This window comes from Rhea pennata, chromosome Z (assembly GCF_028389875.1).
Source record: "Rhea pennata isolate bPtePen1 chromosome Z, bPtePen1.pri, whole genome shotgun sequence".
Taxonomy (NCBI): Eukaryota; Metazoa; Chordata; class Aves; order Rheiformes; family Rheidae; genus Rhea; species Rhea pennata.
In genome coordinates, this window is record NC_084702.1 from 23,551,397 (window position 1) to 23,579,138 (window position 27,742).

General features: G+C 38.0%; 1 protein-coding gene across 1 annotated transcript; it reads left to right on the top strand.

Moving 5' to 3' along the window:
* ENTREP1 (endosomal transmembrane epsin interactor 1) lies at positions 1-27,742 on the top strand. Its single transcript, XM_062600382.1, has 11 exons — positions 1-390; positions 2,915-2,971; positions 12,884-12,994; positions 14,737-14,865; positions 15,691-15,798; positions 15,922-16,055; positions 20,938-21,067; positions 21,723-21,798; positions 23,783-23,923; positions 25,635-25,924; positions 27,035-27,742. The coding sequence occupies exons 1-11, from the start codon at positions 1-3 to the stop codon at positions 27,245-27,247; spliced, it is 1,779 nt and encodes a 592-aa protein (XP_062456366.1). The 3' UTR covers positions 27,248-27,742.

The following is a 27,742-nucleotide window of genomic DNA, read 5'->3' on the forward strand; positions in this document are numbered from 1 at the left end:
ATGTCGCTGCCGGTGGTGCTGCCGGGCTCCTGCTGCCCCGCGCCGAGGCTCTCCGCCGCGCCCCCCGCCCCAGCCGCGGCCGCCGCCGCCACGGCGGCGCCGCCTGACCCCTCGCTGCCGCCTCTTCGCGCCCGCTGCTGCCGCGCGGGCTTCCCCCCGCCGCGGCCGCGGCCGCCCGCGCTCTCCCCTCTCTGCGCCCGCCGTGCCGCCGCCGCCGCCGCCGTAGGGCCGAGGCCGGGGTCCGGAGCGCTGCCCGCCCGCCCGCTGCTCTCCCTGGGGCTGCTGCAGCTCGTCCTGGGCTGCTGCATGGTGGCGCTGAGCTTCGGGGCGCTGTCGCTGAGCGGCTCGGCGCAGGTGAAGAACGCCTGTCCCTTCTGGGCCGGCTCCTCGGTGAGTGCGGAGCGGCGCGGAGCGGCTCCGCGGGGCCCCGCGGCGGCGCCCCTCGGCCGGGCACGGCTCTCGGGGAGCGCCCGCCGGCACCCGCCTTTCAAAAGGAAACAGTTCTTGCTGTTAACTGCGTGGAAATAACAGCCACGCTTCTGCTGACAGGCTTCCTGCGGTGGCAGCGTGAGCGCCAACGGGGCAATAAGCAAACGTCGAGGCAGCTAACTTGTGAACTTGTTTTCTGATGTGCGCTTTATCCTGAAAAATGAGTACTGCATGCGATAGGAACCAGGTTTTCTCTAGCAGTGGTGCATATATACACGTAGTATATTGTTTTTGCATACTTTGAGCAGTTAGTGTAATAAGATAGAGATGAAATAGTAATACTCTGAGAGAAGTGGAGAGGCATAGGACTGTTTTGTAAAGAGCAGTGAGGAAAGTTACTCCATCTCCTGTTGGACTCTGCTTTAAACTGCACCTTTATAAACAGAGAATACGTAATTTGTATCACAGTGCTAAGCAGAAGCAAAATTAGTAGGAATAGGGGATAGTTCATACCTTCAGGATTCATGTGCAGGTGTACAAAAATACAGCAAAGTGATTAAAGTTTGTGAGCCCTTGAGCAACCTGCAAGTAATGTTGTGTGGCTGATAAGCTCTGCTCCTGCTAGTGATCTGGATACTGTCATCGAGGCCTCAGTTTTAATTTTTATATTAAATTTTGAGTGTTGCTCACAACTTGTGGAAATGTGCATCATGATCTGTGGTTTGGGGATCACGTCATTTTATACCCAGTTATGTGTACAATGAAATACTCATCCTTGAAAGTATACACAGCCTTAATGAGGGAAAATAAGCCAAACCTTCCTAGTGTATACATTGAGTGTCTCTCTTGCCAGTTTTCATCTTACTATTACTCTAGATTAAAATAAGTTTATTTAAATACATCTAGCCTATGGAGCTTCTTGTAGGCCTGCACACAAAACCATGTTTATACTTTTAGAGTGTTTTAAAATTACTCCTGCAAGATATACATAATCAATCTGTTTTTAAAGAAAAAAATACCTTTACTTTTTTAGTAGCAGCTCTGAAATAATAATGTATTTGATCAGGAAAAATTACCAAAAATGCATTTTCAGATGCAACAGCATGAGTAAAAGATTCTAGCCCAGGAACGTCTTGGAAAGGTGCAGGCAATTGAAAGTTGGAATTGAGGATGTGTCTCTTTTTTCATTTTAGATACAACATCCTGATTGTGAGGCACTAATAAAGTGAAAAGCAGGAAAATTGTGAGGAAGGTTTTCTTTTCTGATATCTTAAAGCCTTAAGAGGCGTAAGGAAATCAGTCTTGCTGTCCTTTAGGCAAAGCACCAATTCACATCAGTATAGATGTACTTTATAATAAAATCATGTGACTATTTTGCACGTAAGAATTCAAAAAATATTTTGTTATGAAACTGAAAAGTTATGTATGTAGTTTTGCAACACCAGTGGTGATATCAGTAGGTGTTTTGGCCAAGTCATATACGCATGTTACGCTAGACCAGTTAATCATGTCAAGTTAATGAAGTTATAGAAGGGATTTATTGAAAATGCTAGTGGGCAATTTCTTGTTCTCATGTTCTTGTTTCTTTTTAGGCTAGGATTTTGCTGTGGATTGGCTTAGTCACAAAGCCTCCCCCACCTCCCCCCCCCCCGGAAGTATTCCTCCTTGTTTACAGAGCTTGCTGAAAAACTGACATGTCTTTCTTTTGGGTTCCCAGCCTTCCAGTGAGAGGGTACTGTGGTATGCTATTTGCTTCAGTTCTCAGCAATACCTTTTTCCTTCATTTCTTGTTTTGCCCTCCAAAGTAAAGTCCTAGGGTACAGTCATGTGATTCAGCAAATTTGGTCTAACAGCTAACTGCTGCTAGAGGGGATGCTTCTACTTTGTCCTCCCTCCTTACATTAATACTAGCACTCACTAGGCTTTGTAGTGAATCAGTTCAGAGATAAGATTTTTTGGAAAACTCTTCAGTTTTTTTGGTAGGGTTCGTTCTCTGGGGTTTATTTCATTGAAATGGTCAGAGGAAGGCCGGACTCAGCACAAGGGAAGCGGCAGAAACATGTAGTCACAGAGTCGAACAATATGGTAGAAGTGGGTGCCCAAGAGTGGAGAAGGGATAGCCACTTGTTAGACTTGCTTAGCTGTGTTAAAAGAAGCATATCATCAGTTGAAAGGCTTATTTTTTCAGGTAATTAATTATGTGGGAGTTGCTGGCATGACTTTCCATCTGCATGCATGTTTACTGGAATGAAAATAAGAGAACAGTATATTAAAATATTAGTTCTGATTATGTTATTTGATAGGATGCTCTTAGAAGTGAAAAAATCTTATCAGTAGAGGCTCTGATTCTGTACTTTAAAGTGCACTTCCCAGCATTGCTTTAGCACTCTAAATTACTTCTTATCATAGGAGTGATAAATGGCACATTGGAATTTTGTGTCGAGTTGTTCGCTTCATTGTAATACTATATTTTTTGATGTTGCAGGTAATCTTATCAGGAATCATAGGCTTAACGACATGGAAGAGACCAGTGATACTTCTGGTAAGTATGGATTAAAATTTATTATAAAGGAATTGCCAGAAGATGCTCTTGATTTAATAGAGTCATTAACAAAAAGCTAACTTCTTACTCCATGAAAAAAGCTCTATTATTGAATCTATTTGGAGATTGTGGAATTGTGATTGTTGAAAGAGAAGTCAAAACCAAGAAAGACTGTATTAATTTCTTTAAGAACATGGTCTCTGTTAAGGGCAAAGGAGAACTGCGTTTGGAGAAAGTGCTAATGTTTTTTCTTGGAGCATTTTGTATGTTTATGTAGATAAAAGAAAATACTCATTTAGAATAAATGAGTTCTTTGAAACAGTGCTGCTCAAGCTTAAATAAGGAAATTAGTTTAAAAGCTCAGTTCAGTTACACTGTGCTAGTGCCTGACGGCTAACTTCTGCAGTGCTGTATTACAGTATCCAATGTTTTTCTTTCAAGTCCACTTGACATTACGTTGTTCCAAGAGAAGTAAATTGATGTGTATGTAAGCTGTTCCTATTTGTAAGTGAAATCTAAAGCTATGTGGCTTTCAGTGTCTGAGAGATGGGATTGAAAGAAGGATTTGAAGTTTGTTTTTTTTTTTTTTTGCCATACTGTCACTCCTCAGACTTTTTCCACAACAAAGTAATTATTTTATTTTTGTGGTGCTTCTCAGTGATCTGTGAAGTATTGTAGTTCTGCTGAACCTCCACATGGTCGTCAGTGGGAAAAGTATGAAGCATCAGAAATCTGAGCTTTGGATGAATTGTTTTTTCTCAACTCGGTTGATACTCATTGATGGTGCATTGGTTAGCACAGGCAGGAGCAAAACAAGTTTTTATGCTGGCTCTGTGGATAAATAGAGGAGGTTAGTGCCTGGTACTCTCAATCTGGTAGTTTTTAGAAGCACTGTATTTTCATGAAAATGACTATAAATTCCATCTGTCTTGAAGTGTCTGAGTCCTGTAAGGTGCTCAGTGTTTCTAAATTGTTTATGTTCCAAACTGTTACTACAGCATTTTGTTGCTGTGGTGTCCTTTTGTCTCTTACTTCTTTCTCTTTCGTATTCTCCTGTGTATAAATTTTAAGCTTTGTATAAGCTTTAGGGATTCGTTTTAGTTTTACCTAAATACTAGAGAACAAACTCTTCCTTTCATTTATATGCAAGTAATCTTTAGGACAGTTGGGTTTTATTTCCTGAAAAGGTTGTGCAGCAGTTGGGAAGATTTTTGAGACTAGATAAAACCCTGAGCAACCTGGTCTGAATTGAGTGTTGACCCTGCTTTGAGCAGGAGGTTGGAATGGAGGCATCCTGAGGTTCGTTCCAGCCACAGTTACTCTGTTGTCGTATGACTGTTAATTGAACATGTATTTCTTTTCTTTTTTGTATGTGTATTTTAGAATAGTTTGATTGTTGAGAGTCAGATTGTGAAACCAAAAGTACAGAAAGGGAAATCAGCATCTGTAAAAGTGATTAAACAATTTAGAGGGCTGCAGTAAAGTAACACTCACAGGGAGTCATGTATAGAACTACCTACAGTTTATCAAGAAGAGATCGTCAGTGTCTATGAGCATATTCATTTTGGGTTAGATTTCTAATATATCCACCTTCTAGTAGTAACATGATTTTTTTTTTATGGAAGCTATGACCTTGCAAGTTGTAAAAACAGGTTTTTAGAGGCCTAAGTGATAATGCTGCTTATACCAAGGCTTAAAGTTAAAAAAATCATTACTATAAACTAGGAATGAATTTAGGGTTGATAAATGCTCCTTTTTCAAGTAATTGCTGCACCTCCCTTTTTTATTCCTCATGCTCAGCTCCTTTACACTTACTCCTTTTAAGTACGCTTCTAATGGATTCCTTTCCCCAGACTTTCACATTTTTTTTCCCTAGCAATGGAGCCACCTCCCTGTTATGAAGGAAGCAGAGATCCACAGCTGTCTTCCTGACATGCCTTAATTCAAATAGGAGCCAGGTGTACTGAATGCCTGTATGTGTGGCAAATAAACTTCATGGAAAGGATTGATTTCATATGAAGGTAGTTTTACAAGACTGCCACAGAATCTAGATATTTAGCATGTGGGGTACCTGTGCTGTTGCTGTTCAAGAAGGTAAAGGGGTCAAGACTATGCCAAGTGCTTGTTACGAATTACTGTACTGCAACAGTTATGTTAGCATTTTGCCATCTGTAGGTGTTGTCTTTGGACTGTGTTTAACAATTATAGCATAAATTTTTGGGATCAACAATGGTCGTTATTCTTTTTCATGCATACTTATATCTCAATATTTAGATGCTGTCATATTATTAAGCAAAGGCCTCTTCTCATCTTTCTTTTTTTTTCAGTTACTCAGTTCAGTTTCCTAATTTCTTCATATCATGCACTTTTAAGTGCCCTTTAGAATTTTTCATCTAAAAAAAGATGCATCACTGGATCTAAGCCCCTCCAAATAGCTTTTTTTCAGCCCAAATTAGGCAGTCTGATATAGACTTTAGATTACCTTGATGTAAGTTCTCAGATGTAGCAATTAGACTATAAATAAGCATAAACATCTGTGTTCCATCCTTTTGCTCTCTCAAGAGTCGGGTTTTAAGATAATCATGGTGACTCCGAATGCTACAGAATCTGGCCACGAGGAGGCACTGTTCTTCAGAGTAGTCTATGGTAGATTTTAGTCTTAAGAACATAATAATAGTATTTTATGTATTTTCTTCTAGTGTCTTATTTTTTCTTTTAACTGCTTGTTTGCCATACTTACAGAATTTTATTTTTAAAAAAATCACATTTTTCATCACCCCATTTAAAAAATTCCAATTCTTTCTTAATCAGTATCTGTTTGATACTCATAAAAATTTAAAACCACCTCATCTCTGAAATCTGTTGGAATACAGCTATTTTCCTATGACTGCTTTTCACTGCAGCAATATATTTAATCTTGATAAACACTGCTCTCCATCTTCACCTTTGCGGTAATAACTTCTCATTGCCTTGGTGTGTTCTTTGTGACTAGCCAAACAGTCCTGTGGCTCAGACAGTCTTCCCACAGACACCAGCCCAGGAGATTAAAGGATACCTGCAGCTATTTTTGAGGGTCATTAACCTGTCAAGAATGGTGTAAAAAAGCTGCAGCCAGCCTGAGGAAAAGGGGGGGGGGAGGGAAGAGATGATGTGGAGAGAAGGGGAAGACAGCTGTCACTTTCAGTCTGAATCCTTGCAATAAAAACGCTTGAGTTACTTTTCCCATGATGGTAAGTCTGTGCTCAGGACAGGGGAAAGCACAGGACTCTGTTATCATTAGAGGAGGACTGGGAAGGGCTGCAATATTGAAGGCAGAGAGGGCTTGTTAGCTTTCTCTACTGAAGGGGAGAGAGGAAGAGAGAACAATTAAATAAAACTGGTGGTGGTCTTCAGTACCATCAGTCTTGAAGGGAGTAGACTGTTGTAAGACCTGCTGTTAATAAATAAAATTTGAGGGCACATTTGTTCTTCTGTGCCACCTAGGCTGTAACACAGCGTGGGAAGATGGTAAGTAAACAGTAAGTCCCAGAGATAGCACTGCAAGACAAAACTGAATTGTAATCAGGTCTTTTGAAGGATGTTCTTGCAAGGCAGGCTTTGTCTTCAGTCATCTGCTGAGAAACCTCAGCTCTCTGAAATTCTACCTTGCTTTTAATTGTTGAGGTCTTCTGATCTGAATATTACTTCTCAAGCCACTTTGGCAGTCATCTTGTAACATTTCTGTTCTAAAGTGATTTTTCTTCCAGAAGAGAAGCTTCCTCCTCTATATGCCTGTCAGAGTGTGTTCATGGGAAAAAAACCTTTCTTTTTTCTCCAAAATTGTTTGGGTACTGGCTCTAAACAGTGTTGGGCTAGATAATGTTCTCTGATTTTATGGAAGGTGGTTGCTTTCTGTCTGCTCCTGGACTGTTTCCTTGCATAGGATCTTAAAATGTATTTTTTAACTGAAGAAACCTAGATTCTTTCATTGCTTGTTTTATTGCCTACACATCAAGGGAAATTTGCATTTTTAAATCTTGCTATAGTAGCCAGTCCCCTTACTTTTGTCTTGATTTATGCTAAGCCAATGCACTGTGAATTTAAGTTGCGTTTTCAGGTGATACTTGGAGCCATACGTACTCTGGTGAATGTTGCTAGTGAAGCATCCGTTCCTTCCCAGTCATGTGTGAATTGGTTGTAGTCCTGTTGAGTGTGCTTTTTAGGAGGCTTTCTTTTTTCTTTCACTAACAGAGCCTTCAGATTAGGCATTTTTCTGGTGGCTGTTTAAAAGCTTGGTTCTGCTGCTAAAAGGAAAATCAGCTGTGATCAGAAATATGAGGGGCATGAAAGTTGAAAGGAGTGTAATCATGCAGGAAGGCATAACCAAGCTATTAGTCTGGCAACTATGAGGACTGCGGAGCAGTTCAGTACCTACAAATGCATACTTCAGTATCTGCAATCAAGAAATTAACAGTGCAGATGCAGATGGGGTGAATAGAACTCTGACATTCAGCTGTATCGAATGCTTTATGGTTCTTCTATTAGATAACATGTAAGCTTTTATAGTCATGGTATTTACAGGTATTGTCAGCTTTCAGGTAAAAACAATCTGCTTTTTTACTTAAGTTGGATGTTTAGTCCAAGCAGTTCAGTCTGGATTCTCCTAGTATTTTACAATGTGTTCTGTAGTGGTAGGACTTTGAAACTTTTATTTAAAACATTTTTAATTATAAAATGGTTTTATGACAAAAATTTTCAGACCATGATTGGAAAACAGTATGGTTTTTGGAATTCAGACTTCTTTTATTTGAAAGATTTTTTTGGAGAATAATTTTGATACAAATCTTTTCTTTAACTGAAAAATCTTATCAGAAGAAAAATATTTCCCAGCAGTTTTTGTATAAAAATTTTTAGGGAAAGTTATTGCCTTTGTGATGTCTGCACTTTAGCTACTTTGCATGGTTTTAATCAAGATTTAAGGTTTAGAGCTAAATACAGAGTCCTGGTGCTGGTGAAGTCAACTTCCATACATTTTAGCTTTGCAGGCTCCTCACTGCTAGCAAGAATATAAACCAATGTGAATAGAAGCTGCAGATTTTTGCCCCAGTACTGCAAAACTCACTCTAGCAGCATGCTTCATAGTAAGCAATCGTTTAGCTTCAGTGAGAATTATTGTAGGGGGTGCATGTTTCTCTGAATTTTTAGAAGTGGGGTAGCTCAGTGTTAATGTCCTGATTCAAATACAGATCTAGTTATTGCTGCTGTATATCTGGAGGAAAATTAACACATTGATTCATCTTTTCCTAGAAAGATGCTTATAAAATATATATGTAGGACATAAAAAGGCATGTAAGTTAAAGAATATGGAGCAAGTGTTCTTCTTTCACATACTATTTAAGTGCCTGTTTGGGTGACAGTCCTGTAATAGCGTGTATGTATTAAAGTCAAAGCAGTTCCTTTATGGCATAATAGTCTGCCCAGGCAGAATGAGTTACAGGGTCGTGGCCTTAGTCTTCAAGTCCGGCCTGCTCCTGCTACCATTGAAGCTGATGGCAAGACTCCCATCAGCTTCAGCAGCAATGTTCGCTTGTTTGGCTGAAAGCATTTAGACAGAACTTTCAAAGTGCATGATGATTTTTTTCCTGGAGAGAAATTATCCAAGCAAGGCATTAATAAATAATATATCTAACATAAGAATACACTTTGCTTTTTGGTAGTTTAATTCATGTAAGTGTTCCTCAAGACTGTCCACAGTACGTGCATATCTAACACTGGAAAGATTAAGGGCAGTGGGCCAAACTGATGCCATAATTTGACTTGTTTCTATTCTTGTCACTGCATTTAAGACTAGTTACCTCTGGTTTTGATTTTAAAATAGCATGTTTGCCTTTGTCAATGTCTTCCATACACTTTTTTATACTTTTGATACTTTTTCTTCTGGTTACAAATGGGTGGAATCTTCTTTCACTGCGATAGAAAATGACCTTATTTGTTTTTACTTGAAGGTAAGTAGTCATGGGGAAGGCATTTAATCTTCCATCTGTAGGAGAATATATCTTCTGAAGTAAAGCTGTGAGAAAAGCATAATATATAAACTGTGACATTGCAGGAGTAGCTTTCAAAAGCATTGTATCATACAGAAATTTGCAATTTACTTGTCTTTGGATAATTGTCACTGGACTACATGGTAAGATGTATAACCTTTCTTTCCTTTAACACTGAGATTCTGAGTTGAGCTAGCCACTGCAGAAACTTTTGTTTTCTTTTTGCATTTTTTTTGGCCAAATAGTTCAAAAATATTTTATTTTAAACAATTAAAGGATACATTGCTGGAAAATTGCAAACCATAATCTGAATTTCCTGGCCTATGTTGAAAGATTCTCCAACCCATCTTTGCTTTTTGTCGTTGTCAAAACCCAGTCCAATAGGTAGTATGTCTAATGAAAACGTAATTTCAAAGTAAGGTCTTTGTTACAGGTTTCTAAAACTGGTGAAATGAGTGATGCAGGAGTCATTATGGTTTCTGAAGCTTAAATCCTGCCTGCTGTTCTGTCAACACTTCTGCTGTTGTACCTAAAGTAATGTTAAGTAATCTCCAGGAAGGGTTTTATCCTTGAAAGTGTGCTTCTTGAAGACATGTTCACCACTTTAAAGGTTGTGTTTTAGTCCATCAGTGATAAGATGCTTTGACTGTGCCATTGGAGTACTTGTGAAAGGGGTAGCCCAAAATACTAACCAGTAAGGGAGCAGAAGGAAAAAGGATTTTTACTCTTTACAAATTCTGCCAAACAGTTATTTCTGTTACTAAATAGTTATTTGCTTGTGTTAGTGAATCTGATAGTTCTGATCATGCTAATGTCTTTATTTCCAATTGTATATAGAAAATTTGTTTTTTAGTTTCTTCATCTCCATTGGGTTTTTCTGAGTAGTAAGTTCTGCAGGGGCAAATAGACCATACATATAGTAGAACATAGACCAAGAGTTCACTTTTGTACACTAGAATTTATTAAACATCAGCAGTGTACAAATTATCATCCTGCTTTTGCATCTGTGTAAGAATGATACAACTTTTCTTCCTTTTTATTCTTTTAACATGTTTCTTTAGGAAATCTGTATGTTTTTTATCTAAGATTTTGTACACCTTAGGAGTACTGGAGGTTTTTGTTTCTACAACAGTTTCTGTACCAGAGGAAGTACACCAATGTATGAACTTGTTTCTGCCTTTCTTTTCTTTTCTGATCCACCTTGGCTTATGATTTTGGCAAAGTAACTTCATTGCTCAGGATCTCATTTTCTTCATCAGTTGAAATAAAACTTCTAGTTTTCCTTAAACTAGTTTCTTGAGATTTGCGTTATGAAGATATCTTACATTAAAACAACTTCTAATTCGGTTATAAAACTGTCAAGTTTCAGGTTGGTAATGTCCTGCGTTGAACACAGAGGAAAAGTATCCTTTGCATATGATTTTTATGTCCATCTATTCATCAGTTTCCTCAGAGTAACTTTGATCAGAAAGGTAGCAGAGATACTGTAGGTAAGATCGTAAGAAGTGGTATTGATTCATCCGAATGCTGAGCAGTAAGTTAACATCAAAAAATGATTAAATTCTGTATGTATATGAAAAATGGCTTTTAAAGTCCACACTAATATTAAAAATTGTTATCTGTGGTTTTATGGTATTTACAAAGCTGCATGAAAATACTGTTGCTCTTAACATTGATTGTTCTCAGTGTATCTAAAACAAAGGAGCCCTCATTTTCAGGGAAGTACTGTTAGCTCTGTTAATTACTGTGTTTTGAGGTTAAAGCCTGCTTTATATCATAGAATCATAGAATCAGTAAGGTTGGAAGGGACCTCTGGAGATCATCTAGTCCAACCTCCCCACTCTGCAGGGTCACCTACAGCATGATAGACAGTGTTGCATCCAGGTCGGCCTTGAAGATCTCCACAGAAGGAGACTCCACAACCTCTCTGGGCAACCTGTACCAGGGCTCCATCACTCTCACAGGGAAGAAATTCCCCCTCACGGTCAGGAGGAACTGCCTGTGCTTCAGTTTGTGCCTGTTGCGTCTCGTTCTGTTGAATGGGACAACTGAAAAGAGTTTGTCCCCATCCCCCTGACACCCTCCCTTCAGGTACTTGTACACATTGATAGGATCCCCCCTCAGTCTTCTCTCCCCCAGGCTGAAGAGACCCAGCTCTTGCAGCCGTTCCTCATGGGGCAGGTGCTCCAGCCCTCTGATCATCTTCATAGCCCTACGCCGGACTCTCTGCAGTAGCTCCATGTCTCTGTTGTAGTGGGGAGCCCAGAACTGGACACAGGACTCGAGCTGAGGCCTCCCCAGGGCTGAGGAGAAGAGCAGGATCACCTCCCTCCACCTGCTGGCAACACGCTTCCTAATGCACCCCAGGAGACCATTGGCCTTCCTGGCCACAAGGACACATTGCTGGCTCATGGTCAACTTGTCATCCACCACACTCCCAGGTCCTTCTCTGCAGAGCTGCCCTCCAGAGGGTCAGCCCCCAGTTTGTACTGGTACCTAGGGTTATTTTTTGCTAGGTGCAGGACTCTGTTGAACCTCATATGATAGTATCATAGTCACCCTTCTGCAATGGCTGCTCATAATGGGATGTTATAATTTAAGGAACAGGTTTGCACAGTAATGCTCTCTGACTCTCAGCCATTCAGGATTTGTTTTTTTCCTGAACTTCAGTAAACAGGATCATAATTGGTACAACAGCTCTGATTTATTTATAGTCCAGATACTTAAGTAGTTAAGCATGATAACTCAGACAAATTCATTTGAAAAGGTATTGCTGTATTCATGTTTATGAATTGATTACTGCTGATGAATCTTTTGTAAAATTACTTGGAGAAGAACCTGAGCCTGTGCTTTATGCAGTCCTTCTCTTCCTTATTTTGCATTTTTAATTTGGGTACAAAGGAACCAGAGAAAATAGATAGCTATTAATGAGGATTCTTTTGGACATGAAGACTTGGTATTTGCTTTGTGGGATTGTGTGCGTGAAACTTAAATGTGTCAGGACAGGAACCTATTATAGTTATTTATCCCAAAGAACTATTCTTACCTATAGTGCTTCCTCAGTTTTCTCATAAAGTACAGAAAAATTTTGCTCATATGAGCTGAGACAGTAAAAGTTCTTGCAGGTGCTTAAAATTCTTATTCTAAGTCTCATGTAAGCACAACCTGTAGGTTGTAAGGCCTACATAAAGGCAGGACTTTTTATCTACTGATTCTGCTTGTCATATTTCAAATACTTCATTACTTCTGCCATTGTAGCTCTTTCAGATGTTTATAAAACCAAAGATATTGTCTGATTTATGAACGGAAATGCTTTGTTTTTAGAAGTAAGGAGGAAATACAGTCTTGTAATTAAGGTCTGTGTCTTCACTATACTGTCCTATACTATACAAATATTTTTCATTTATTTGTGCTGCAGAATAGTTCTGAAAATTTTATGCAGAACAAATATTGTCCAAAGATGTTTCTTAAGTTTCTTACTGATCAAAATGTGTTGAGAGAAATACTCTGTGGAAGGGTATAACTCAAAGTTTGCAAATCATGTTTTATTGACTTATCTTCTATTCATTACAGTTCTGGCATTATAGGACAGCTGGACAATTTGGATAATCCTTTGTAAACATCTTGGTGGAAAAAACATTCTTAGAGTATTCAGACATTTATACCTATACTTGCCAATAGTTGCATGTGTTTTCTTCCTGCAAGATGAGGAGAGAAACACAATAAAAGTGTTAACAGTAAGAATTTACTGAATTAAGGGAGTTTTGAAAATCATACAGAAGGGGAGTACTGTTCATGACACAGGAATGTGAATTGCGTTGTTGAAGGTTTCTTAAGTCTGTTTCATCATTCTGTTCCCACTGCTGTTAACTTTGTTTTGCTGTTTTAGGTTAACCTGTTTGTTCTGCTGTCTGTCATCTGTGTTCTTCTGAACCTGGCTGGATTTATATTAGGATGTCAAGGTGCTCAGTTTGTGTCCAGTTTACCCAGATGTGATTTGGTGAGCAGACATTGTAACTAACATGTATTTCTTGACAATGTGCCTCATAAGCTCACCATGCTAGGATCACAAAAAGTGCTATATGCAGAGATAAAAGTAATGCACGTCAAAAGATTGAAATGCAGCTACAGTATGGTAGAGAAAAAAGAAAACTTGCTAACTCACTTAAAATTGTGAACAGACTCACTGAAATCCATGTTGTCTTTGTAAACACTTGCTTTTTCGAATTCGGGCCTTCCTAAGTCATTGACCTCCAAAAACTAAAGATCCTAAAAGGTGTCTTGTGAATGCTTTTATTATTTGTTAGAAGAGCATATTTAACCCAGAAATGGTTTTATTTGATTTCACTGGTAGCTAGGTTCCATGTTCAGGATCTGATGACATAGGTGATTCTCTTCAAGGCTCTCTAGTCATTTTAAGGGGTCATAATGGAAGGAATCTCAAATACATCTTTAGAGAAACTCTCTTGCCAGTGTTGTGCACTGATTTTTTTTTTTTTTTAATAATGATCCCTTACAGAACCAGTATGAAGGTTTTCTGTCATTATCCCAAAAAGATGAAACTATTGAAAAAACCATAAATGTTGAGTTAACTACAAAACTGATCTGTCAGTATAACCTATGGGTGAGATTTTTTTTTCTTTGGTACACCTGGTTAGCACCATGAAAAATTCATGTTCATACCTTAAAACAAGAACTACGAGAAAAACATTAAGGAAGGTCAAATCATACTAGATTTTCAGAACACTTCTAACTGACAGGAAGAACAGTCTGCACAATGAAGGACAGAAGACAAAAGATTTTTCTCATATGAGTATCTGGTGAAGCAGAAAAATGTTTATTCATGAGCCAGAAACAGTGGAATAATTTAAATTAAATTGAAGGATACAAGATAATTAAATAATAAGGGTAATAGTGTTTTAGGCATGGATTTGAAGAATTAATTGGGTAGTGAGCATCCAAGGTTTACAAGTATTTTGGCAGCCAAGGTTGGCCCAATATCTGAATATATTGAAGCAATGTTGAAAATTTTTAATGTTAACTCAGACAAGGTGGTTAAACATTTGAGGAATCTCAGTAGTCATCTGTGCTTGGAAAGATGGGACAAAACCAAAAGGTGTTCCCAAAATCATGAACTATTCCATAACCTGGTGTATGCATGCCTTTGACTATGGAGGGTTTGACAGCTGAATAAACAGCAGTATCTCTAGATACAGAGATGCTGAATCTGTACTTGAAAGCTAAGATGACAAGATTTATTGAAAATTGCAAACACATGGCATAAAGGCACAACCATTACTGATTTGGTTGCGCTCAAAGTATAGTTCTGGGATCATTCTATCCTTAGAGATGCAAAATATGCCCATGATTCACATACAGAGGATATGTATATTCCATATACAGAGTGGTTTACATGTCAGTCAAAGAAAGAACTTTTGAGTTTCTCTGGAATTGGAGGAGTTTGGATACTAAAGTTTTTCAGTAATCAGTGCAACTTTGATTAGAATTAAATTGTATTCAGATGTCCAGAAGTTATCAGTAAAATTTATCTGCAGATAAGAAGCATGTGAAATACCGTTTTATAATGTGTGAATCACTGGCATACTAAACTGTACAAATTTAATTTTATAAGTCTGTAATTTCATCTATTTTGCAGTCAGAGATATAGTTCAAAGCATTAGCTCTATATTATGCTAAAATTTTTGCACAAAACAGCTAATAAATTAAAAATTTTTTTTATAGGTGGACACAGGTGAAAACAAGATTTGTTTCTGCTGTGAAGAATTTCATCCCACTAAGTGCACAGAAAAGGAAAATGTGTTGAAGCTATACCCAGTGAAGTCATGCAGTGCTGTTCACCTTCTTCTTAAGGTACCGTATATACACTGCTCAAAAAGACTACTTTGACAATGTTCATTCTTGTGCAAAAATACAGTGCTGAAGTGATTGCTGTTTTTACTGTAGCAAATTCTTTTTACCTTTTGGCTTTCTACACTGGTCATAAGCTCCTTATAGCTTATGCTCTATTTCGCAACAGTGGTGGTTTGTGGGTTGTTTTGTTTTGTTGTTTTGTCTCTAGATTATATTTTTGATCAGTGTGTTCCTGATCTGAGAAAATGTCAGCTTTGATCTTAACAATCCTATAAGAATTCTAGTTCTATGAATGGAATAAAATTATGCAGTTCTTGTTCTTTCTGTATTCTGTGCAACCAAAGCTATAGTTGAATCTAGACAGCTTTGCATAGATAAAGATGTTGTGAATCTTAGTTGATGATTTGAGGCCTTGTCATCTCTTTTTACGTACTCAATCCTTCTTGGATTATAAACATGGAAAATGCAACTTCCAGAATATCATTTTCAAGTACAGAAGTGCTATAGTATTTCTTTTAATGGTGTTTCTATCACATCTGGGTTTCCCACAGCAAGGGCATAATTCTTTGGTGAATATACAGACTATAAATCACAGCTGAGCAGTCTTAAACCATCTGTCTCTCTCTGTCAGGACACATAATAGGGAAAAACAGTTTTACAAATTATTTGAATCTTAGAGATGAAATATCCAGAAGACTGCATCACATACATAATAGAAAACACAAGGATCTATGACAATTATTTTTTAAGTGTTTTTTTGCCTTTTTGGTAATTACAAATGCTTTGATTTAATCTTTTAATTTTCATAATCTTCATGTTCTTCAGAAAGTTCTCTTTGCTCTCTGTGCCCTGAATGCTCTCACCACAACAGTTTGCTTGGTAGCAGCTGCTCTGCGTTACTTACAGATATTTGGAAGAAGAAGAACCTGTGCAGTAAGTGAGTGCAAGGCACTGCCTAATAAAACGGTGGTACTAATAAAGTTACAGAATTGTGTAACCTGTTAATACTCTCTGATACATTTAGAAGCTTTGTTAACAGAGGTTGCATTTTATTAGGATGATTCTCAGGTTTCCACAGAAGAAATTGAAGAACAAGGTCACATTTCAGATCCTGAAGATTTTGTCCCACCTGTGCCACCTCCGTCATACTTTGCAACGTTCTATTCTTGTACTCCCAGAATGACTCACAGGTAAAGCTCTTCCTTTCTCCTGGTGTCTTCGGGAACACTGTGTAATCTAAATTTAAGACAACCTTCACTGTACTAACTGAAAAATATTGTCTACTTAAATTGTGGTGAGTAAGGAGGCAGTATAAATACAATATGGTTAATGGGTATAGTTTTGCAGTTTTCACCTTAGATTTTATAGGAGCTGTTCCTGAGTAAGACAAATACTGCAGTATACTGTGACATGATTGAGAACTTCTATGATGCTGTCAAGATCATGTCAGGGCAAAGGCTGAAAACTAGGCCTAACTTCTTGGTAAGGCTTCTGAGACAGAGGTCCTAACTAGCAGTCTGGCTTTTCTGTTCCAAAGACCTTTACTTCCAGAACAATTCCAATTACACCTTTTCATCAGTTAGGGCTGACTGAAGGGTATGTTTTTATTGTTCTGTCAGGCCAGGTAATCACTACCGTTATCTCAGCACTTGAGAAGGGTTAGTCCACTATGAGCAGTCAGACTACATTCATACCTGCTCTTGCTGATCTTCTTTTCAAATTGCAGCTGTCAGAAAGAGGTGTTAATTTCTCCCATGTTACCTTTCAATCCACATCAGTATAGGAAAGGGCGATAGTCACACATCGTTATAAGTTCTTTTCCCCCTTTTCTTTTGAATTTGTTATGTCAGAGATGAATTTTAAGGAAGAAAGATTCAGAGGAGGATGAAATAGCAGCTTTGTGAGTTTTCCTCTGAGTTAAGAGGATGGTGGGCAGAAAATCCTTTATTGCAGGCTTCTTTCTTTAGTGTAATTGTCTCATGGAACATTAAAATATAAGCTTGGATTTTATTTTTTGGGAAGAGGTTAAAAAAAACTGTAGTTGGTCCATTAAGTAGGAACTTTGCACTAATGAGATTTGCTAGCTTTTATAGTTCCTGCAATTCATTGGTGACTTCTAGGTTTTGTTATCCTTCCTTTTGAAAGCATACAGAGTGGTTATGCAGTCTTCACAGTAATTTGAAACTGAGCTCTGTTTATTAGTTTGTTACTCATGTGAGACTGTATTATTCTACTGTGAACACTCAATGTTTGGGTGAAATACTGTGATGTTTAAGCAATCTTTTTAGAAGTCTGTTTAAAACTCCTGCTTTTTGGAGGTTGGTTGAAGTATGCAGGACTATTCTGTTTATTTTCATTGTTTCATCAGGAATAGTGTGTATGACCTGCAGAGTTAATAAGAGATCCTGTTGTGAGTTTATCTAGCAAATGGTAATATGGAATAGAAATGCTTTTGAAAGGAGGAAAGTGGTCTTAAACTCAGAAGATTGAGTTTGAATACCAAACTCTGTTTAAACCATCCTGTTTGAGTCTTGCTTAAAGCCTTTAACATGCTTAGTTAGGAAGACAGTGTTCTCTTTGGAACATTAGCTATTTGTTCAAATATGTTTGTCAAAGTTCCTCTGTTATCAAATGGGTCTGTCATTCTTCATCTGGCATCTCATTCTAGATAGTTATCTCCTTCCTGACAGTGGTATTTTTCTTTGTCTATTTTCAGCACAGTGGGGGCTGCTCAGCAGTATGTAAGGCATCTACAGGTTAACAATGGATAACCACTTTGCCTTTTGCTGCATTAAATTTGTTGATGATATTTAAATAAAGGTGAAGTAATTTAAAAGTCAGGCTACGTGTTTTAAAGTGGTCAGAGTAGGACATAGCAAGGCAGAAGTTCAAAGCAACAGACAGACTTAATTTCCATTCTTGGCAGATTAGGAAATACGACTCAGCCTCAAATGGATTCACAGTGTCCAGCTGAGTGACTTGCATGTAACTTGGCCTTTAGTCTTATATCTCAAATCATTTCGTTCCCCTCCCTGTCTGTTATGTACCCTGAATGTCAAGCTGTGTCCATGACCTGTCTTTCTTTGCTGCGCTCCCATGAACATAGCATCCAAAACCTTTGTGCAAAAGGGAGTGTCTCAGGAGCTTCACTCAGGGGACAGAATCGCCATCTGCAAAGTGCATTTGGGGAGATTCCTAAACAGAGGCGTGTCTAGGAGAAAGAAAGCATCGCAGTGATCAAAGTATGTGCCAAGGACTTGTTTGGAATGAGCTGTCATTCTCTTCCGTTCTTTAAATTGCAGAGACAGAACCATATGTTCTATGCACATTAGATACAGCACAGCCAATTAATTGGTTTGTCCATTAATATATGGACTTCTACGTTTCTTGTATTTAGTGGTAGACAAAACAAACCAGTGTTACAAATATCTGTTGAATTCCTATTTCTAATCTTACTATTTTATAATAGTAATTAAGTCATTTTTCTTAATTGGCACGATAACATGTATGGTTACAGAAGAGCTTCCATATGAAGAATAAAATACAAAATAAAGTATTATAAGGCATGTGAGTTTGAGAGAAGAGAGAATCCATTCTGGGCAGGAAACCAATTGCCTGAGTTTTAGAAATGCTTCCTCAGTTCACTTTAAAATATTATTTGGGGATTAGAAGCATTTGCCAAAGTGCAAATCTGTTTATTCAAATCATATACTCTAGAATATAGCATGTTGCTCAGATTAGGCCTATATCCTTCTGGCAGCTGTTTCACAGGCACTGTGTGTGTTTACTGCTACTGAACCATTCAAGATTCTGGGTGGTTAAAGTCCTGGCAATGCTGTTCAGCTAAGGTGAGGCCATAGAAGATAGGAGAGAGATGGCGAAGGATGTACTTTTCCCATTTTTTCCCCATTACACAAATAGCACAGAGTGTAGCACCATATCACAGTCTGGAAACATTCTACAGAATCTCTTCACTATAGGGTTCCCCCTACCCCCAGAAGCTTGAACTGTTATTCCCTACCTTTCTACATCATCATCTCAAGAAGTTTCCTGGTATTTCCTGTTCCCACATGCCTGCTTGCTCTAAATCTTATGCTCTCTGTAAAAAACAGCACTGAATATATAATCTGTAAATATTCTCTACCTGTAGTGACTGAGTTTTGATATCATATATTAATGTCTCTCAACCTAAGTCCTTACCTTGTGTTACAATTGCTGGAAAAGGAAAATAATGGAAGGGATCTAATTTGCTGGAGAGGGAATAACTGCTAGAGAAAAGATTAGATGAATACTGCCCACTGTTTCTCACTTAATTTAATTGTCATGACTGATGCATGAATTTCTCTTGCTTACATAGAAAGAGAGAATGGAAATTAAAAAATGAAGAACAGACTGCCGAACATCCACATCCTGGAATAACTTTTATATTAAGGGAATTAAGGGAATGCTTTTCTGGTTGAATATTCTCTAATAAAATTTAACATGATATAATGCTGAAAAAACAGCATTAATTCTCAAGGTGTGACCAGATCAGGCATGTTTAAAAACAAAGTAAGAATCTAAGGCTCAAGACACTTACAGTTATGTAGCCTATGTTAAACACAGATTCAGCACAGAAGTGAAATACTGGAAAAGTGCAAAGAGGTAGTGCCAGTGAAATACTAATCTCTATTCTTCTCCAAGATAATCTTGAAGTTTTTAGGGACTGATGAAATAGCTTGGCTAAAGCTAAAACATGGGATTTTTTTCCCTCCAATTTTAGAATTTAAAAAAGCAATGACCAGTTATCCAGATCTTCCCTTTTTTTGTTTTATGCTTCTGCCTTTAGTGTCTCCATTCCTTGACAGAAGCCTCTCACAAAAATGTTCCCCAGTCCTTTTTTGCAGCTTGCAAATAGATTTTATTCCTTTTCTCTTGAAGCAAACTTCCACAGGCATTTCCATTCCTTTTACATTTTCCTCTCAGCCTGCATAAAGATTTTCAGTCACTTTTGTTTCCTCCAGCCCTAAGTTCTAGAAGGAACCCTTTAGACAAGCCCTGAGCTCTAGAAGGAAGGATTTCCATTTATGCTGCTTTTCCTTGTAGAATGTCCACTAGTGATAGGTGGGAGCCTGAACTGGATCTGGAGAGCAAAATCTGTGGTTTCTGTGTTTTGCTTGAGGTTCTGCTCAGTACCAACTCAATACCTGCTCAGGAGTGCCTCCTGAGCTCCTTTCTGGAGTAGCTTTATATACTTACTGTAAGTATAAATTTACTATAAGTTTCTATAGCCTTGATAGAAATGGAGAAGGTGAAGAGAATTTGGAAACTGATAAAAAGCAGAGAAAGACTCATGCAGTCTGGATCAAAGACTTCCCTGAAGATTTTGTTGGAAAACTTCCTGTGGCAGCTCTGTGAGTCACAGCATTTTGTTCCAATGTTAAATGGCGTAAGATAAACATACATTGTCAAATTTACGAAAAAGAATTTCATCAGACACTGGACTAACTTCTCTTCTTTCAGAGCTACCTTCTAAGAGGAAAATGATACAGAAAAAGGTCTTTGGGATTTCTACTATATTTAAGGTTGTGGAGAACTCTCTACTGAAAACTGAAAAATTAGGTTAACAGTAAAATATTTTTCTCATACATGCCTCTGCAAATTGATTAACTGTAATACTTAAGCTGTATCTGAATGTAAAATGTGAGATCAGAATTTCAGTTGGTAGTTCATTAAGTCAGACCTGTGAAAAGGGTTTAAGAAAAAGTCAGACCTATTTTGAAATCCCACCCATATCTGAACCCTGCAGATCCCAGCTCTTTGTGAAATAAAACCAGAATGAGTTCCTAGATGTAGTGCTGCCTTAAGATGTTTAAAATCCTAGTGAAACCATTGGAGAGGCACCTTCTAAGGAAACACTTCCTGCCATGTTCTGGGAAAAATCTCTTAGAGTTGTTGGCAAATTCATTAGCTTTGACTGAGATTTCAAAATGTCTGTTGGCACAGGTAAGCCAATGGAACTCTGTAGCTGATCATGTTTTTCCATAGGTTGAGAGCGGTACTGACAGAGTAATTCAGTATTGTTTACCCTAGGATGTTTGGCTCTGATGTGATTCCATTACCACATATTTATGGAGCTAGAATTAAAGGAGTTGAAGTGTTCTGCCCTCTGGATCCACCTCCTCCTTATGAAGCTGTGGTGAGCGAGATCAGCTGTGAACAGGTACAGTCCATAAGAGTTCAGAAGCATTATTTTATTTTTCTGCCGAAAGGATAAGGTTGCACTGAGACACAGTAAATGTCCATCTTTTTTTTTTTTTTTTTTTTTTTTTCCTTTCCTTGAGAATAGCAGGAGAATACATTTGGTTATGTGTCTGGGATCACTGAAAATGTCACAAAAGATACAAGTTAGTAACTCACCTTTACAATTGAAGTTTTTCCTAATTGAGTGTCATGAAAGATGCATGGAGGAAAAAGTATCTGATGATGGGAGATGAAACAAAATACACAGTGGAGCACACCATTTGCTGGTTATTATATAGGACTGTTGTGCTACCTTCTTTCTTCTCTCCTACATGTACACTCCTCCCACGTGTGACTATGGAAAAACAAGTTTTTTTTCCCTGCTTCCTGATCCATATTCACTGGTGTTTTCAGGAGACAGGTGCTTTTTCCAGAAAATACTCAGCAGGATATAATTGACTGATCTAGGTGATGAAGATTAATTTTAGAAATTCTCTAGCCTTAGTTGAATTAATTAATTAGCATAGGCATTTTGCAGTAAAGCAAAGCTGTTCTCTTTATAAGGTTGATGTTGTGGTTCTTAAAGTACAAAGAAAAAGATGACTCTGATTCTCAAATTTCTGATTTTGTTCTAGGAAGACACACCACAAGTAGGTGTGATAGAAGTTGCAACTGATTCGGTGAACACAGGTGATGAGCAGGCCTCTGAAGGTAAAACAACATTAAAAAAATTTTAAAAACAATTCTGTCCAATCCAAATGACTTAATATGGCAGCGGCATTATTTCTTTGAAGTACAACTACCATATTGCAAGAAGAAATACAGAACTGTTCTGGGGTGGTAGCAGCAGGGATTAATTTCTAAAATTCAACTAAGTTGTTTGCTTTTAAGATACAATGTACAGACTTAGGGATAACAGCTATCTTAAAAAAACAAAACAAAAACCACCACCACCAAAACCATTATTTGACCGTGCATAGCTTCAATTCTGCAGACTTTTATTACAAGCTGTAGGAAAACTTTGGTGTGAATTTTATCAGTTGAAATGACCCTACTAAGTGATGACAGGAAAAAGTTGTTTTTCCATAAAACTGTATTTAACCAAATAACAATTATTTCAAACTTCTCTTATGGGAAACCAGGGCCTGAAACTCTGAAGACGAACATTTGAATGCTTCTAATTTCCCATCAGCTGTGATGGCCAGAAAGAAATTCAGAAGGGTGATAGGACAAAGTTTAGTCTTCAGAGCCCTTCATAGACGAAACTGTTGTTTCTTTCTTTGGGCGCTTTGAGTCCAAACTGAAAAAGGATATCAAACACTAGGTTGCATGATGAGTGCTTAAAGTTAAGAGAAGAATTGTTGTATCTAGAACTTCCTTCACAGATGGGCATAAGCAAGCAGACCTGAGCTCATGTGATAAAAAAGATTAAAAATTTTAAATTGCATTGTCTCTCTTTTTTTTATACCCCCATCAGTGGTTTGTAAAGAGCTATTTAAATTTTAGCATGGCTGTAAAATTCAGATTCAGTGAGAAAGCAAGCATCTTGGTAACGAAAATGACCATTGCTTTTACTGAATGCTAGGGCAGTGTATTTAAGCAAAGAAAATACTCTGAACATATCTTCAGAACAGGAAGTAGAAATTGAGGAGACAGATATACTGGCATCATGGCAGAGTAACTTCATGGGGTCTCTCGGTGTGAAGTTGTCTATAAATCTAGTAAATGTCTAAAAGTATAAAAGTCTGTAAGTAAAGGCTGAACTTATACATAGTTTATGTTGTGGTAAAACTGCAGAGGATTTGTGCAGAACTCTGATTCCCTTGGCATCATCAAAACTGATATGCTGTAAGTAGCTCCTGATGGAAGCAGTTCCACTGCCAGCAGAACTGGGAGTCAAAAGAAAATGGGAGTTTCCCTGCTGACTGTGGTGGGAATATGGGGACACATACAACCTTCTAGGATGGCCAAGGATGCTTGGCAGTTGCGCTGCATCATCACACACTAGGGATACGCAACAGCTTTTAGCCAGTTATCCCTCTAGCATTTGAAGCTTTATGAAGAATTACCATAAGATCATGAAATCTAATTAATTCTTCAGTTTAGCAGTAAAAACAAAATCCAGAACAGTATCACCATTGTACCTCAAGGACTAACTGTTAGCATAACTCCATCAGTACTATTGAAGTTTTATTGATTATAGCTTCTTTAATCCTGCTTGCCATGCTTTGTTGGTAGGTCCTACTACAACTTTCCAGGCTAGAAACTGCTTTATATAGATTATGTCATTGTTTCTTCTTTTTAGAGATTCTAGGTTGTATTTAAGTAGGAGATAAGGTACTTCACTAAATGAACACAAGTCTCTTTGGACTTAATTTTTGTTGATTCTTCAGTCACTGGTGCTTTTAGTTCTTGCATAAGAAATAACATTATTTTTTCCTTGTATGATGCCAGATGCCATCAGACAGAATTACAGAACAGATTTGAGGAAAAACAAGTAGTTTTATCCAGCTATTCACTAAAAAGGGAATTGCCTCTATCACAGCATACAATTGTATCTTACAGAAAAGGCGTAGTGTTTAACTGGAGGATTAAATGGAAAGATGAAACAAAAAGAATTCAGGCAAATCTTTATTTTATGATCTACTTTATTTTGACTACTTTAACTTCAACTTTACTATTCCTGATTACTCAGGTGAAGAAATTCCTAAGTCTTCCAGCAGAGTGAGCCTTTCATCTTCAAATGCAAACCCAGTGCCTGCAGAAAAGAGAGCCTTCAATCCCCTACAGAAACGGTCCAAAAGTGATCCCGTGCTGCACTGCCTACTGCTTCAAGGTGACTTGATTTTTCTGTATCAATCCTTTCATGTAATGATTTCAAACAAGGACATTATCAGGAAAGGGTAGTACCTTAAGCTTGCAAAGTGCCAAAATCAACTACTGTCTCCCAACAAAATACCTATATTAGAGCTAACCATTTGCTTCATCATATCCTTCCCTTTCCCCCATCTTAGTTCAGCTTCTTTTCAGACTTACAAAGCTAAGAACAGGGTCTGTATTAGGTATTACTTGTTTGGGGGAGGAGGGAAGATGAGGAAGAGATGAAATTTTGGATATTTTTATGGTAATATCTACAAACACTGAAGGACATGTGTTGATGCAAGCAATTGAAAACAAAATTAGCCTAGGTATGAGCATCTGAATCACTTTTCTCTTCCTTCATAGCACCGCCCTCACCAAAAAAAAAAAAAAAAAAAAAAAGAAGCCAAAGAAACACAGTAGACATCCCATGGAATCTGCCATAGTTAGTTTGGGAGGTCAGTGATCCAGTTCAGTTGCCGTAGAAAAACAGCTGGTGTGGCTGCATAGTTCTCGTTTCTAACCGTCCTAAAAAATCTATTCTGGAGTCAAGCAGCCTTTATTAGAGGGCTTTGGAATCCCCACAGTAGTTATGTTTCTAGCGCTTATGAAAAATAATCAAGTGCCGAGGGGGCATGTTAGTAACAACAGTGACAACCATTTATTTTGAATATTGAGACCATGCCTATATGGATTATGGAATGTTTTCATGCCTCTACTGTGTCATGTTTTTTTCTGCCTTCCTCCTGTCAACTTCCACCACAGTACCCCACAGAATCTGCTGCTGAAGCAGTAGTTAAATGATGCAGAGCCTATTCATAGCTGTGAAAACAGAGCAGGATGTTTCTGCTGTAGATGGAATCCATCCATCAGAAGCAATTGGACCGTTGAGGCTTAATGTATAATTGAGGTTAGGTCTATTCAGCATTGAACCTGAAAGTGAAATACATAGCTGCTGCAGAAACAGAAATCAGCTCTTTTAACAAATGAAATTCCTTCAGGTTAGTTTGTCCGCTCCCGCAGGGAAATTTTTGCTCTCCTCCTGGAATTGTTGTATTTGGCATAATACCAACATTAAAGGGGTACTTGAATAATCTATAGGTCGTCTTATTTATCTATCTGTTTAACAGTAATGACTCCTTTAAGGCTAAAGGTAGTGGTATTGCCTCCTTGCTTAGCCCTCCCGAAGTTATTTTGAATGGAACTTCTTTCAGTATAATTTCCACTTTTTAATATTACTGGTTTCCAGCTTGGGAATAATTTATTTCCAGCCCTCTTGATTGGTAATAATTGAAAATTACATAAAGGTTATGGGAGATCATAAAAACTAGCAAACTGTATTCAACCTGTCTTGTATGACTTTATGTTAACATTAATGCTCATTTCAGCTCTAATAATTCTGACTAGAAGCAAAAGAGAAGGGAACTTGTGCACACAAATGGCAAACTTCGCTATCACAAGAATATTCCTCCAGACTTTTTTTTTTAATACAATATGCGCTCAATCTCTTTTCTCTAAGTAAATTCAGTACAGAGTGAGCAATTCCTGATACCCTGAGTGTGCCAGAATTCAGTTTTACTTGGTTTATGTTTCACTAAATCGTCTCTGAATCAGTACTGAAATCTCACAAGATATGTTTATCAGTACTATGAACTTAGTAAATTGGTTATTTTGATCTTTGTCTTTAGGTCCAGTGCTAAGCTGTGAAGCTGCAACTCAAACTGAATTAAAACCAGAACTTGATACTGTCACTTTCCGGAAGAGTTTGAGAGCAAGAGCTTCGAGGGCGAGACCACGATCTTTGATAGACTATAAGTCTTACATAGACACTAAGCTGCTTGTGGCACGCTTCCTAGGGCAATCCTCCTGCAGCATGACCCCTGACATACATGAATTGGTGGAAAGTATCAAGTCTGTTTTAAAATCAGATGAAGAACACATGGCAGAAGCTATCACAAGTGCCACCTTTCTTGAGCAGGTCATTTTATTACTATATTCAGGATGATATGCAAAACCAGATTTGGGAGTATACATTTCCAAGGACACTGTGTTTTAAATTTCTGAACCCAGTTTAGCTTCACTATTATTTCAGCTTCAGTTGGGGAACTTACTTACAAGAAGCTGTGCTGCCATGATGTCCCACAGGACGAGGCAGAGTTTCTCAGAAGACTGAACACTGTACATAAAAGTTGAAGGAGATAGTCCTGTGTAGTGGAATCATGAATTATATGTAAAAAAAAAAAACTTGACAGTACTGCTTATGGTAGAGGAGAAGAAAGAGCTATTACAAAGATTTTGTAATTGTAAGCTGGAAAGAACAAAGGCTAATAAGAAAATTTTCATGTAAAACCCACTAGAAACAATTTTTTTTGTGGTGGGCTCACGGAATAAATTTAAGTCCTACTACTAAAGAAAGAAAGCAGAAAGTAAAAAATGTGCTTACCTTAATAGGATGAATATTTAAAAGTTTAGCTATTGCAGACTTTGTCTAAATGTTTGGGTGGCATACAGATCATTTGAAAGGATGATGATTGATTCAGAGGTTGATTCAAATACAGTACAAGTGATTTGCTCTAACAACTGGTTGTGCTTTGAGTTCTCACACACAACCCCCAAAATTTTAACTCGGATTCTGGAAACAAAATGAGATTTCCCACTACTGCCTATTGTCAATATAAGCATCAACTAATTTGACAGAAGTAGCTGAAACACATTTCTGCATAAATGTCTTAAATCTTTATCTGCCTTAGAGCAATTTTTCACACTAGCCTGAAGCTTGTTACAATCCAGTGGCTTTTACAGGAAATATCATTTGGATTCCTTTTAAACAGTAACTGACATAGCCTGGCTTGGAGTGAGCCTCTTTCTTTGAAAAAGAATGACAACACTCAGTGTTTTTCCCCCATAGGATTGCTATTCCCACACTTCCTTAGCAAATACCAGTCACTTGCTCAAAGTCAATGGAGCATCACTTAACTACAACTAGCCTCTTTGTATTTGATAAGGAGCTATTTTAATCGAAAAAGAACCTAAAACCAAACTTTTTTTTTTTTTTTCCTTTCCTTCTTCTTCTTCTTCTTCTTTATAGGTGATGGCCCCTGCCCAGCAAGCAGTGTCATCAAGGACATGTGTGCTACCTTTTAGACAACAACATCATCCTCAATCGCTGCATCTGGAGAGCTGTGGTGATTTGAGTACTTTTACAACAGCTGGAAGTCATTTAGCTGAAAGAAGGATCCAGGGTCTAGACCATGAACGGCCTCACAGTCTTATTGGAGTTATAAGGGAAACAGTACTGTGACTATTTTATCTATCTATCTCCCTTCCTCAGTAGAGCATTTCTGGCAGACATACATACATAGTTGCTGAACAGAAAAATCATTTCTGACAAGTAGGTGGAAGAATGTGTCACTAATCTATTTTTCAAGCTCTCCTGCTCACACTCCTAAGAGGACGCTTACTCTGCAAAACCTCTTTTAATCAGTTTCTAGTCGGCCTTTGAACTGGTCTATGCAGATGCAGCTACCATGCTTGTGATATAAGTGTTCTTTTGCACTTCTGTAGTCTGTCACCACTTGGGATGCAAATTGTTTTTTGATACTCAGTTTACAAGGGATATGAGAGAATGGTTCTATGCCTTGGTTTATCTGAGGTGAGGCAAGAACAGTTATGCATGCATGCACTTTGTATCTCACGGAAGAATACAGGCCAGAGTCAATGCTTGTATTTATGTGGTGTAAATTACTCGTGCTTCATTAATTTTTAGCAATATACTTCCTAGTAGAGGTGTTTCTTA